The sequence below is a fragment of the Hylobates moloch genome, unplaced genomic scaffold, assembly GCF_009828535.3.
Source record: "Hylobates moloch isolate HMO894 unplaced genomic scaffold, HMol_V3 SCAFFOLD_1, whole genome shotgun sequence".
NCBI lineage: Eukaryota > Metazoa > Chordata > Mammalia > Primates > Hylobatidae > Hylobates > Hylobates moloch.
In genome coordinates this window covers 148965263-148980891 of record NW_026652276.1, presented here as the reverse complement: position 1 = coordinate 148980891, position 15629 = coordinate 148965263, and the positions used below count along the sequence as shown (strand labels likewise).

The 15629-nt window shown below is 37.0% G+C and overlaps 1 protein-coding gene across 1 annotated transcript in view; it reads right to left on the bottom strand.

Annotated features, from left to right (window-relative positions):
• The window catches only part of MACC1 (MET transcriptional regulator MACC1), a 29410-nt gene that overhangs the window by 3037 nt on the left and 10744 nt on the right, over positions 1 to 15629 (bottom strand). The window contains exon 3 of the mRNA XM_032753445.2: positions 10209 to 10397. Within this exon, the coding sequence (XP_032609336.1) occupies positions 10209 to 10397 (189 nt within the window). The remainder of the gene's footprint in view (positions 1 to 10208; positions 10398 to 15629) is intronic.

Below are 15629 nucleotides of genomic sequence, written 5' to 3'. Positions count from 1 at the left end.
ACTTTATGATTTACACTAAAATATGAGCATACTCTGTATTCCATTTTTCTTCCTCATTACAGCAAATTAAACCTGAATATTCCTTTGGTGCAAAAATTCATCTTCTATATACAAAATCATTGGTAGCTCTCAACAAAGATGATAGAGAAACACTTTTATGGCATAAGTACAATGAAAATATTCAACATTATCATTGTTCATTAACTATTTTGCTTACCAAATCAAAGTTTATTGAGTACCTTCTACTAGAATTAATTGTGTTACAGTAAGAAATAAAATGATGAATATTGCATGACTCTTGCTTTTAGAAGCTTATAGCATAGGAAGGAGATAGACACTTGCACAAACACTGGCAAAATGGATTAAATAGGATGTGATAATAACAGAAAAACTCAAAAATTACTTGCATATTTTAAATCAGTGTGAGAAAAAATGATCGTTGTATTCACTGATGCTATAATGGAAAGAAAGAGAGGTTTGGGTGTCAGAGTCCTGTGTCCACATCGGAGTTCTGTTGCCTATTTGATAGGTCAATTTGATAAACTAATCAAGTGATTTCAGCCTGGAATTTTTTTAATCCATAAAATATGGATAATCATTCCCAAATTTTGTGTTCAAAATACCTCATGAAGTATCTGGCATATAATTTGCATTTATACTTTTTAATAGGATAGAGAAGAAAGTACTTATTTTTTTGGCAAGGGCAAGCTAAGGAGCCTATTTTCAGCCCTACTGAATATCAAGCAAAAGGGAGGGTATCTGATAAAAAATTGCAATTTGAATGGGGAGATGACCTTGAGAGAACAGACAAGGGTTTAGCATCACTTGTGCTACAGGGATGGCAAAACACATGAGAGTAGAAGAAAACGCCAAGGAAGAGAATAAAGGGATACAAAATTTAATTCTCAACTAAGTCAATTATTAGTGGCTACAAGAGAGAAATAGAAGCAATAAAAGGATGGGGAGAAGCTAGAGTCAAAGAGAAAGAAAGTGAATCACATTCTTCATCTTGCAAAAGCCAAGAAGTATAATAACATCCCAAAAAGGACATGCATTGGCTAGCTGGAGCCAGCTCACACAAGCTCCCTGGATATCCTCCCAACTCCATGTTCAGTGACACCACAATGGTAGGTTAAAATGATGTACGATCGGAATATTTACACTAAGAACATTAATAAAAGCTGTAAGTTTAGGTTTTTTCCCTTTGCAGGGTTGGTTGTTAAACATATGCCAGTGTAACACTGAGGACTTCCCTTTTCTGTTACCTCCAACTGCTACCTGTAACATCAACAATGTGGGAATATAAAGAAAAACTTGGCAAATCCAGGATTTTGGAAATTAGCAGGACTTTGGTAACTTGCAGAAGGCAGTTTCAAGAGAAGAGTCGGGGGCAAACAACAGGTGCAAACAGCTATCAAAGAAATGGAAGACACCAAACAAATGGGTCACATTTGAAATTTGAGTGTCAAAGGAAGAGAGACAGAACCAGAACAAGCAGCAGCAGAAAATAGAGGTATTTAAAAAAAAAAAATTTTTTTTAAGTAATATCCTACTAGAACAAGCAGCAGTAGAAAATAGAGGTATTTTAAAAAGAAAAAAATTTTTTTAAAGTAATATTCTATGATGGCAAGGGGATTTGGATTTGAATCTTATCTTTGCCATATGGAGAATTTAAGGTTAATGAGGCTTAAAGAGGTAGCATATATAAAGCATCCAAGAAGAAAGGTTAACTTCCTTTGGCAGAAACATAAATACAAAAGGATGTTAAAATCATTATGGAGTTAGGGCACAAAATTAGAGGGGCAAGTATCATGAGAAATCGAGAAGAAGGAATGAGAACAAAAGCATATGTCAAGAGTTGTGTACTTAACACACTGATAAAAAATATTAAATTTGGGGAACTATGTTTTCCCTTAATAAGTAAATCTCTAGGCTGGGGGTGGTGGCTCACACAAGTAATCCCAGCACTTTGGGAGGCTGAGGTGGGTGGATCATGAGGTCAGGAGTTCGAGACCAGCCTGGCTATTATGGTGAAGCCCTGCATCTATTAAAAATACAAAAATTAGTGAGGCATGGTGGCATGCGCCTGTAGTCCCAGCTGCTCAGGAGGCTGAGGCAGGAGAATCGCTTGAACCCATGTGGCAGAGGTTGCAGTGAGGCAAGATCACACCACTGCACTCCAGCCTGGATCCCAAAAAGAAAAAAAATAAAAATAAAAAGTAAATCTCTATTTGAGCTTTGCCTTAACAAAATCTGATTAATGGTCCAGGTCTCATCAGTACAGTAAATAGGCTAAACAGTTGTTTAATTGTCCTTTGTGGAATAGATATATGAACATTTAGACACAAGTTCTAAAGATACTTTTTTCTGCATTTTTTATCTCATTTCATTCTGGTTTTCTTAAACAGTAAATACATGTTATCCAAGGCAGAGACACAAGAGGTAATTTGTGTACATTAATTAACAATAAACTCTATGGAATTTGCCCTAAAATACCTACCCAGTAAGGTCACAAAACATTCTAGATTTTGCAATAAATTACAAAGAAAATGAAGTCATCTTTTCTGGAAATGTTTGAAGGAATAAAATGGGTAGAATAAATAATTTTCTTTCCGGACTGACTAACATTTAATCCTCTGAAGGCTAGAAAGGAGTTGCAGACAGCCAAGATCTCTTCCAGATTTATGCTGTCTTGTATCTATTCTCTGTTTTAAAAATAGTTCTTCCTCTCTTGCTCAATGTTATGATTAAGAAAAGATATGCAGAAACTCTGCACTTGTGTTTTGAAAAATCAAAAGGAAAGCATGCTCCGGAGGGTTTGTTTTTCAGTTGTTTAATTATTCTTAACCACAAAAATTATCTCAGCCTTCTCATTTCTATCACAAATATTTAATACATAGGCTGCATTCTTACGCCTCTGTTCTTAGATTTTTAATGGTAACTTCATGACGTTGCAATTTCATTCTTGAATAGGAAGCATGAGGCTGATAAAAGCACATAGTTGTTAACTTTTCATCTATGTGCTTTTCTCTTTATAAAAAAGGGCAGCAGCATGAGTAAGTATTTAACATACGAAGTCGAGCAGTTTTCCAAAGTTCCAGCTTTTGTGTGGAAGAAGTGTGTCTTAGGTTATCTTTTCAGTGTTAGAGGGCAAAGTAAAAAGTAATGGAGCAATAAAAAGTAATAAGTGGGATGCCAAAAGAAATGAAATAGGAATAAAGGCAAAAAAAGTATAGTTTTCCAAATTTAGAGTGCTCATTCCCAGAAGCCAATAAGACTCATTAGATAATGCACTAGAAAATGAAATGCAACATGAGTAAAAGAAATTCAGATTTGAGCATAGCATTGTATGTCTTTTTTTAGCTTATAAAATATGAATAGAGTGAAGTATGCAATTGGTTTTAACTACTTTTGGATAATTACATTGTGTCACATTAAAGGATTAGTAATCCACTTACTTTTCCCATAAACTTATAGGAACAACATTTCATTTTCAGTACCATTAGCTGAAGAAGTATTAAGGCAAGGTTGCCTTCTTAATGATTATTACATGTGTTCTATCCTCAGTACATCATTTACAATATTCAGGTAAGCTTTAACATTACCTATAATTAGTAAGTACACAAATATTGTTGAAGGTAAGATTGCTGTTGTTTTCAGAAGAGAAGGGAGGCTAACATATCTGGGGGCCCCTATGTCCTCAAGAGGGAGATGCTGCTTGGTTAAAACTTGACACAAGATTCCATTGAAAAAGTCTATGGGGACAACCAGCTAAATTTGGGTGAGAATAACCACTTGGAACTTCAGGGGTTAAGCATGAGCCAGAGGAAGACAGAGGACCTATTCCTTGCTAGTGCATCTGCTTCAATAGTCTAACATTTTAGGAAAACCTGCCGGTTAAGCCATCTTACCAATTCCTAGTTGGGAGGATTCCTCATTGCCTCCTCATCATCACTGCCACCCATACCCCTGCCAAAAACATATTCATGGAGACAACTGACATCAATGTTTAAAGAAACTGGGCTTCTTCAATTTAATTTTTCGATGTAAACATTAAAACAAATGAAAAAATACAGTGTCAAGAGCTCTGGATTTAGAGGCACACATCTTGGTTTAAATATAGACTCTTGGTTTAGTAGCTCCAGGATCTTAGGTAAGCTATCAACTTTCTTTAGGCCCTTGCTTTCCCCTTCTGGCAAATGAGGAAAAAGGTGTACCCAATGCTATGAAAGAATTGCTAAGTATACAAAGGAATGGATGTAAATGTTTTTGGCATACACTAAGTGCTCAATTAATGCCAATTACAGTTGAGTTTAAAGTTAAGTAACAAAATCACAGTCAACTATCCAGGAAAAGAACCCACGTAACCTTGCTATACATCTAGGGTCATTTTACTAAAGTATTGCCATAACTTTATTTCATTATTAAGCACTTCTAACAAATGCTGATTTTGGTCTTACACATAGCTGAATTTTGGTGTTCTGAAATTCCTTATTGTTTATGTTCCCTAGTACTAAAGCTTGAAAAAGAAAACCTAAAATCAAAATTAGTGTCTTTAAATCCATTTTAAATTTTCTTAATAATGTTTAACTTAATATGCTTGTTGTTCCTATTTGATTTTCAGTGTATAATATAGAATTAAGTCAAAGATCATAGGAATACAGTGTGTTACCCCCAGAAATTTCACTGTGCTATCTTTGTTTTCTTTCTTACCTCATTCTTCCCAAAATGGAGTATCTTTTTGAAATTAAAGTTTGTAACAACAAATGTAGAATTGTACAAAGTAGACAATGGTAATCTAAATAACATCATTGTGCCAAATCTCTAGTTCAAACAATGAAGATTTGAGATATCATTCTATATGTTTTACAACTGGTATGTGAATTTCCATATAACACTTTTCCCCTCTCTAAGAAATTATAAATATATTTCTCATTTCAAAACAACAGCAAACAAAAGAATTAAGTACCAAGGCTAGAACTGAACCAGGCCCTGATACAGAACTTGATAATTCAACATCCCTGTAAGCAGAATCCAGAAGTTGCCAGGTAAGCCAGAAAACCATATAGCCCAAGGACATTTCTTTTAACTTTTGCGAGAGATAATTTCCAAGGAAAATTAAATGTTGTTAAGCCCATAAGAAATAAGTTGATCAGCCAAGACTTTGTCTCATTTTTTCCCATGCATTGCTATTCTGCTAGTTTCTCAGATGACAAACCTTGAAATAATTGCTAACTTTTTCCTTACATTCTTCCTATAGGCACTCTCAGTGACATTACTAAAAAAAAAAATGTATTGTATTCTATTTTCCAAAAATTATTCAATGTCATATAGTTGTCAAATTCACCTTTTCCTCTTTCTCTTCATTAAAATAATAAATAATATGTATTTAGTGATTACAATATGCAAAACATTGTCCTAAATATTACACATTTATTATCTCATTTGATCTTCTAAACATCTAATGAGTAAGATAGTATTATTCTCCTTACTTCACAGACACACAAAATAGATTCCCAGAAAAGTAAAGTAATTTGCCCAAGGCTTGAGGGCTAATAGATGGTAGAGGTGGAACAGAAGTCCAGCCAAGAATCTTAACCTCCATGTTCTGGTAGTCATTGAAGACTCCCCTCCACTGATACCAACATATGTACGTGATCACATCACCCAGTAATTATTAAGGTGAACTCTCCCCTCCAGGCCACATCTTCTCAGTGGTCTCTAGAGCTCACTGATATTTAGAAGCACTGAAGTCTAGTTCTATTCCTCTCTAATTACTCAAAGGCCACCCATCCTTCAAAGCTAGGATGTGTCTCCTAATTGCTCCTCACAACTTTGGTATTTTTTAAATAAGTTAAATTCGAAAGGGCTTATCATTAGTATAATACAGTGGTTAGGACTTTATATAAGACAACATGAATTCAGATCTAAGTACTTGCACTTAATAGCCATGTAACTGGATAAATTACACAAATACATTCACCTTCAGTTGTATATGTGTAAAGTGCAGATGGCTATACTGTTTTCCTTACAAAGTATATTGAAATAATAGAGATATTGTAAAGAAAATGCTCATAATGACTAGCTGACAATGAACATTTGGTAAGTTACAACTATTACCATTGCCATCTAATCATATACTTTCAAGAAATATTATAACAATTCAAATATTAACAGTTTATCCCAATTCCCAGGCCAAAATAAAACCTGGTTTTTAAGGAAAAAATATCATATTTTGTGTTTTTTATGGCTCCTAAACCAATGTTCAGAACAGATAGACCTAGAATAAGCGTTAAATATACGGATGAATTAAATACTGAAGGCTAGGACATGGATATAAGATACTAAACAAGTGGAAAGAATTCCATGTGGGATCTTTCATTCACTTACTGAAAATGAATAAAACTTCTTGAAAATCAACAACTTTCCCATCTTTAATCTAGACTTGGAATAAAGTACTTTGAACTCTCTAGCAGCCAGTCAGAAAATGAGGAACAGGTTGTGAATAGAAAAGACAAAGGAATATTAGATTTGCATTGATTAAATGGTGACTACAAATAGACTTAAAATATATCTTCCCAATTATCAATCTCTACAGGTGAGTAGTTTCTGAGATGGAAAAAAAAAAATTTACCATTAGGAACATTGACTTCACTGGCTTCCATTGGGAGAGTGGCCCCTTCTGGCAGGTCAGATAAGAAACCATTATCAACAGGACTATTGGTGCCTGTGGCTGAGGTACAGCCAGTGGGCAAAAGTAATTGAAGAAAGGAAGTGAGGCCAGAGCGGTGGCTCACACCTGTAATGCCAGCATTTTGGGAGGCCGAGGTGAGTAGATCACTTGAGGTCAGGAGTTCGAGACCAGCCTGGCCAACATGGCAAAACCCCCATCTCTACTAAAAATACAAAAATCAGACAGGTATGGTGGCATGCGCATGTAATTCCAGCTACTCGGGAGGCTGAGGCAGGAGAATCTCTTGAACTTGGGAGGTGGAGGTAACAGAGAGCCGAGATCGTGCCACTGCACTCCAGCCTAGGTGGCAGAGCCAGACTCTGTCTCAAATAAAAAAAAAAAAGAAAGAAAGGAAGTGAAACTTTAGTGTCCTTGGTGAATATGTGTCCTTATTAAACAAGTAAAAATGGCATAATCTATATTGCTAAGCAAGGGGGCCAATGAGGGAGTCAAAGAAAAATTATTGTCATTTGTGGTAACCATCCCTAGAAGGCTAAGTGAAGAGCACCCAATTTAGGCCAGTGAATTTCTTATCTCTGAATCCCCAGCATGTCCCCTTGTAAAATTCAACATTTAAAAAGTGAGCTATTTTTCTAATATTCTATTGATTCCTTTTTTAAAAAATTAAAGCTCTAAATATATTCAGAAAACTCCAATAAATTTTCACTAACTTTCACGGAAGAACCTTGGCAATAGTGACATCTTTGTATAGCGTAAGTGCATTTTTTCTGAAAGAAATACTCTGAAAAACACACTTTGCTTATTATCAGATTCCAAGCTTTACAGCTTTGCTTTTATGTAGTAATTACCATGTCATTAGAAAAGTTGAGTAACATTTCTTAAAATTTAACTTGAGGAGACGGTTGATTTAAAAAGTGACATTCTCAAAAATTTCCAAAGACAGGCTTTTTCTTCACCTTAAAAAAAACTAAGAAATGGTTAAGGTATTCGGAAAATCGACAAATATATTATTAATATACTTCATTTTTTAACCAGCTTGAGGCTTGGTAAAGATTTAATTTTGAGGCAAATTTTGATAGTATCATGGCTACTTTACATGGCCTGAAATGAGGACAAATAAAAAATGAAACGATTTGCTTAACCCTGGCCGCACCTTCTGACTCTGCAACATAGTCACCATAGTAAACAGTCATGGACAGAGTGTAATGGTTAAAGTCATGGACTCTGGAGTCAAATGTCTGTGCTCTAAACATGGTTCCAGGACTTTCTAGCTGTGTATGTTTAAGCAAGTTACTTATCCTCTCTATATCTTAGCTATTAGCGTCTGTCCCGTAAGTTTTTTTTGAAAGGATTACATTAGTTAATTTTTGTAATATTTCCAGAACAGTGCCTGTTACAGAGTCAGTGCCAAATAACTCTCCCTAAGATACAATAAAAATAGAACAAAGGGAAGAGAAAGAAGTTAAAGGAGAGAAAGTAAGTGAAAGAGCCCAACTGCAGGCATTGGCACACATAGAAGGCAATTTTTGGAGTGTGTGCCCTCTGAGGAAATGACATACAGGAAAAAAAGCAGCCCAGCAACCGCTAGACCTGATTATCTGCCTGCCCCAGTGCACTTCCCTCCCTCTGCACCCCCTACCCAGAACTAATATCAGTGTGCTTTGAAATCAACTACTTGAATTGTAAATTGATCATATTTAAGAATCTCCTCCCAAACAGAAAAGTTAAACAGCTATTTTTTAGGAGGTTGGAAATTAGCATATATTTACCCATTAGTTAAGTGACCTTGTAGGTAAGATTTCCGTATATTATTTGGAATGACCTCAGGCCAATATACTGTGGATTTTTCTAAGTATTTAATAACATGAATCCGAGTGATAACTATTACTATTAATCACAATAAGTTGAACTATCATAGAAAGACACCTAGGGGCTTTCCTTTCTGCTTCTGAGTGTTTATCAGCCTCAGGCAAAGACTTAGTCATTTATGATTTGGGCTGTGCAAAAGTAAACAATGGAAAAGTAGGTGGTTTGCTGGCCTCCATCAAGATTTAGGGGAAGACAAACTATAAACAACCACAATTAGAGAGAAGCCAGATGCTTAAGGAGGCTGACAGAACAAATAACTCTGATAAATAACTCTCAACAAAACTCTTTCAAAACAGAACCTTACTAAGAAAAAAAGGAAAGGTCCTGCTTTCAATTAGACAACTTTTTAATCAGTTAACTGAAATGTCCGAATCAGAAGAGCGTATCCCTCATAATATTTGTTTTTCCTTCTTAAAGCCTTCCTATCTTTCATCTCGTTCTGTAAACACTTGAGTCCATTTTGTGTACTGCACCGAACGCCATATTATGCTTATTCATAGGCTATAATGCCCTTCTAAGTTTATGGAGATAAATGTAGTCTCTGAGGGGAAAGGCATCCTCAGTCCCTGGCTGCTCCTGGCTAGAGAGTCTTATTTTGGAGAAGTCCTGGCTGGAGAGCCAGGCTGCAGGAACTCAGTAACCAGCCTGCTGACACTTCCACTGCAGCTGCTGCAATTCAGCTGACTTGATTTGACTCTACTTTTCATGCAAAGGTGGCTTTGTCCTGTTCACCCAACTGGAATGGTTGCATCAAAGTAAGAAAATTTTCTCCAAAAATGAATACCCAGCTATATGCCAAAAGCAAAGTGAAGAATACAGCTTCTGCCCTCACCAAGTCATCTCTAATAAGAGAGAGAAGATTTCCTTAAACATAAATATCTTCAAAATGCTTGTTAATTTGAGAGAAAGATACAGAATATTTTACATGTGCCCTTCACTGGAATATTTTTATTTATTTAATTCAATAAAAATTGACTCACAGTTCTTTATGGTAATCTGGAGAAAAATATGTATCTAACTTGTGCCTAACAGCATACATTTGTTTTGATAAAAACAATATTTTCATGGTAAATATTTACTTTGTACTAAGTGCTATCATTCTGCAACTGATGCCTGTAGTTATTGTAGGCAACATTGTGAAGGAGATAACGAAGCTCTTAGTTATGTATCTCTCATCACCAGTGGCTCTACATCCGCTTTCTTAATACTTCTTGTCCCTGAGCATTAGTTATCGCAAGTGACTAAGTTTATGCCTGAGGCCGATAAATACATATTATTATATCTTCCTCTGCTGTCCTGACTTAATCCTGTCTCTCACTTTCAAAATTTACCTGTTTTATGACTCAAGTTCTTATAGCCATCCCCACTTATTGGCCCAATTTGATCAATTAATTCATTGATCAAAGGCCATGAGAATATGAAATCCAAAAGAAGAAACATCAATATTTTAAAGGCTCTCAATGTCTTTTAAGAGTGTGCATGTTTATTTCAGATAGCACTGATGAATTACTAGTGCAGTGATTCAGTTAATGGATCATCTTGGACACTCCCCCAGTGAATCTGTGAATGTGGTATAGGTTTTATTACATTAGTGTTACTTGGTCTACAACTTTTCACTATTGAATTACACAAACAAAAGTCTTACCTCAACAGCAACATCTCCAGTGTTTCCTCGATGAGGAATTTCATATGCCTCCATTTGTTGCTTTGTGAGTCGTACTAACTTTTCAGCTAGTTCCCTCCAGCCTTTACCAAGCTTGACAGCTGAAGTCAGAATAGCAGCTTCTTGGATGAGACGTGCGACTAACGCTTGGCAATCCATTTTCAGAAGAGCCTGCAGCAACAATTACATGTCACAATTAAAAGCAACTAACTTGTGCTTTTTTCTCTATAAATTGGAATTTTTATTACATATTCTACAAATGGGAGTCCTTTTTTTCACTACACATATAATTGAGTTTTCTAAAGCTCAAGAAGTTGATTCACATTTAAGCAAATTCTGTAAGCAAACTACAGTAGATGTAACTAAGCCAGCGTTAGGGGAGATTTAGAACTAATTCAGTGACTAATTATAGGACCTTGGATAAACCACTTAACTAATATGTGTCTTTGTATCTTTAATTGTGAAAAAAGGAAGTTAAATTACACACTTCCAATGGTACTCTGAAGTTCCAGCAGTCTCTAATTTATCAATCTAGGATTAGTTATTTACTCATGAGAAATAAAGCCTTGTTCTAGGAGAGGATTGGCTACAAGAATTTCTCTAAAGTGTATGTGAACTGGTGATGGTAAATATTATTCTATTTTCACCAAAATATGACTTAAGACGTCCCAGAATCATGCCTGCTATGTTAAAAAAAAAAAAAAAGAGACACTCCTTCAACTTTGAATAAAGCTATTGATGTTTATAAGTTTAAAATATATATATAAATTTATTAAGAATACTATCCCTCATCACCAATATAATGGTATTAAACATAAAGTACAGGTATTAAATACAAAACACCTAGTCTTCTACAATGCAAAATAGAAAACCATCAGGCTCTTACCTAACCATGCATGTTTCAAACAAGTCTACAAGTTTGTGTTTTGCCTTGAGTACCATTTTTTAAGTATGGGACTACATCTATCTATACTTCTTCTTTGTTCAAATGAGCAAATAGAGTAGTTCCCCCTTAGGAGGGGGAATCTAAGGAGATCCAAGAATCCAAAGGAGTCACATTTCAAGGCTGTCCAGTGGATGCCTGAAACTGCAGATAGTACCAAATTTTATACACGCTATGTTTTTTCCTACACATACATAACTATGGAAAAGTTTAATTTATAAATTAGGCACAGTAAGATATTAACAACAATAACTAGTAATAAAATATAACAATCATAACAATATACTCTAATAAAAGTTATGTGAATGTTGCCTCTCTCTCTCAAAATACCTTATTGTACTCTACTCACCTATTTGTCAATCATGGTTGATGGTAGGTAACTCAAACCACAGAAAGTGAAACTGTGGATAAGGGGAACTACTGTAAACATGCTTGGTAACCCCTCATTATTTAATGGTACTTTGGAGCTTTATCTACCAATATGAAACAATAAGTTAAAATGAATGAGCAAGTAAGGCAACTATGAAAGTTGATAGCGTGTTCATTCCCCTGGAAGTATGCAATTAGAAGGACTACCCATAGTTTTGATACATAAATGGATCCATACCTTCATACTGAAGAGTTATAGCCTCAGTGAGAAACAATACTGAGCCAGCGGGCCTCTGATGGTGCTTTTAGTAAACTGTGGAGTGGGGTTACTACTTTATATTCCAGTTTCTTGTTTTAGGGAAAAGATCTGTACTTGGAGTCATAAAACCTGAGTTTAAAATCCAGCTCCACATAGTATAAGACTTTAGATGCATCACACAATATCTCTATTTAATGATTTTTAAAATCAATATAGTGTTAATTCCACTTTGTCTAAACCTCCATAATTATCGTGAAAATCAAATTGGTTGCTGAAGTGCTTTAGAGAGTGTCAAGCATATAAGGACAGCCAGTCTCAATGTCGAGAGATGACTAAAGGGTTTGGATCCCACAATCTTTTTCAGCTTATCGGGTCTCTTCCTGCCACCCCAAATTAATATACAAACCAATAAAAATGTATATTGTACTATGCAAATAAAGTTTCAAGAGACAACTCTATACCCCATGCTCCATCACCTGCCAGTCAGAGAACCAGGCCTAAGCCTCCTCATACAGAAATCCTGAAACCTCCACTAAGGCTTGGAAACTCCCCACTTGAATGGACCCTCTATAGATTTTCTAATTAGTCACTTGAGGCACTCTGATAATTACCATACCCCAAAAAATACAGGTATAATCAGACTTGAACTTTCAGACCATCATTAATGACCTTTGGCCATTACAACATTTTTAGGCCACTAAAAAAACAAACGAAGTTAATTTTCCAATTCAAACCTTTGCAGGTGAATATTAAATATGAGCTATGAGAGTTAATGAGCTATTACAAAATGCACATGCAGCTTCCACCAGGTACAGCAGCTTCTAACATTCAGTCTCCAATAGTTCTGAATGTCCCAGGGTAGGTAAGAATGCAGCACACCATAAAAAATCTATCAACTTAGCAACTGGATAGGAGCTTTTGAATTTCAACTCCTGTAAGTATCACTGTAGAATCATCAAAAATATTGAAAGAGAGATAATGTTATATATATTTATTATATGAATCATTGTTAATGCCACAGATTAAATTTGTCCTCCAAATATTTTCTACTTCTTTTACATCTTGATTAAAACTTTGCTCCTTTGCATGAACCTCCCTATATAATTTTATTTACCTTCTACAGAGCACCAGCCTTTCACAATTATAATATTTAATGCATATACCTACACATATATAGTACTGACACAAACATTTTTATACACACACATTACTTTGTTTCATGAAGGCATAGCGGCTTTACGCATGATTTTGAAACCAAAAAATATTCAAATCCCATCTATAAGAATAGGCAACTGTAGGACTTGGGCAAATTGCCTAACTTTCTAAGACTTGGTTTCTTCGATCTATAAAATGAAGATACTAGCTATACTTACCCCATAGAGTTGTTAATGGCTAAATAAGCACTAGAGAAGTATTAATAATCATTATTATTTTTATACTCATGTCTTAACCATTTTTAGAAATATGATCTTGATTTTTTTTATTTTTATAAAATATTGAATTTCTACTTTAAAGGTAAAAAGTACTTTGTAATTCTCCACTGAGTCTTCCACTGGGTTGAATACTACACTAAAGAATTTGACCCTGAGAGTCCTATTAAAACATGAGGATTAAGATGAGAATTACTAATATCATTGGGCTGTAATGCATTGCATACATAAGAATATTAAATTGCTAAAGGATATTGGTAATACATTAAAAAAAAGAAACAGCCATCTGTGGTGGCTCATGGCTATAATTTCAGCACTTTGGGAGGACAAGGTGGGAAGACTGCTTGAGGCCAGGAGTTCAAGAGCATCTTGGGTGACATAGTGAGACACCCAAACCTTAAAAAAAAAAAAAAAGCCCAGGCATGGCGGTACATGCCTGTAGTCTGAGTTACTTGGGCAGTTGAGCCCTGGAGGTTGAAGCTGCAGTGAGTTGTGATCGTGCCACTACACTCCAACCTGGGCAACAGACCCAGACTTTGTCTCAAAAAAAAAAAAAAAAAGAAAAGAAAAGAAAAGAAAAGAAAGAAAGAAAAAAAATCCCACACACACTGAAAAGTGGATCTCTGGGGGGGAGCCAAGATGGCCGAATAGGAACAGCTCCGGTCTCCAGCTCCCAGCCCGAGCGACACAGAAGACTGGTGATTTCTGCATTTCTGCTTGAGGTACCGGTTTCATCTCACTAGGGAGTGCCAAACAGTGGGTGCAGGACAGTCGGTGAAGCACACTGTGCGCGAGCCTAAGCAGGGCGAGGCACTGCCTCACTCGGGAAGCGCAAGGGGTCAGGGAGTTCCCTTTCCTAGTCAAAGAAAGGGGTAACAGACGGCACCTGGAAAATCGGGTCAGTCCCACCCTCATACTGCGCTTTCCCAACGGGCCTGGAAAACGGCACACTAGGAAATTGTATTCCGCACCTGGCTCGGAGGGTCCTATGCCCACGGAGTCTCGCTGATTGCTAGCACAGCAGTCTGAGATCAAGCTGCAAGGCGGCAGCGAGGCTGGGGGAGGGGCGCCCGCCATTACCCAGGCTTGCTTAGGTAAACAAAGCAGCCAGGAAGCTCGAACTGGGTGGAGCCCACCGCAGCTCAAGGAGGCCTGTCTGCCTCTGTAGGCTCCACCTCTGGGGGCAGGGCACAGACAAATAAAAAGTCAGCAGGAATCTCCAGAGACTTAAACGTCCCTGTCTGACTGACAGCTTTGAAGAGAGTAGTGGTTCTCCCAGCACACAGCTGGAGATCTGAGAACGGACAGACTGCCTCCTAAAGTGGGTCCCTCACCCCTGAGCAGCCTAACTGGGAGGCACCCCCCCAGAAGGGAAAGACTGACACCTCACCGGGCCAGGTACTCCTCTGAGACAAAACTTCCAGAGGAACTATCAGACAGCTGAATTGGTGGTCTCACGAAAATCCGCTGTTCTGCAGCCACCGCTGCTGACACCCAGCCAAACAGGGTCTGGAGTGGACCTCTAGTAAACTCCAACAGACCTGCAGCTGAGGGTCCTGTCTGGTAGAAGGAAAACTAACAAACAGAAAGGACATCCACACCAAAAACCCATCTGTACATCACCATCATCAAAGACCAAAAGTAGATAAAACCGCAAAGATGGGGAAAAAACAGAGCAGAAAAACTGGAAACTCTAAAAAGCAGAGCACCTCTCCTCCTCCAAAAGAACGCAGTTCCTCACCAGCAATGGAACAAAGCTGGATGGAGGATGACTTTGACGAGTTGAGAGAAGAAGGCTTCAGACGATCAAACGACTCTGAGCTACGGGAGGAAATTCAAAACAATAGCAAAGAAGTTAAAAACTTTGAAAAAAAATTAGAAGAATGGATAACTAGAATAACCAATGGAGAGAAGGGCTTAAAGGAGATGGAGGAGCTGAAAGCCAAGTTTCGAGAACTACGTGAAGATTGCAGAAGCCTCAGTAGCAGATGCGATCAACTGGAAGAAAGGGTATCGCAGATGGAAGATGAAATGAATGAAATGAAGCGAGAAGGGAAGTCTAGAGAAAAAAGAATAAAAAGAAATGAACAAAGCCTCCAAGAAATTTGGGACTACGTGAAACGACCAAACCTACGTCTGATTGGTGTACCTGAAAATGACGGGGAGAATGGAACCAAGTTGGAAAACACTCTGCAAGATATTATCCAGGAGAACTTCCCCAATCTAGCAAGGCAGGCCAACATTCAGATTCAGGAAATACAGAGAACGCCACAAAGATACTCCTCGAGAAGAGCAACTCCAAGACACATAATTGTCAGATTCACCAAAGTTGAAATGACGGAAAAAATGTTAAGGGCAGCCAGAGAGAAAGGTCGGGTTACCCACAAAGGGAAGCCCATCAG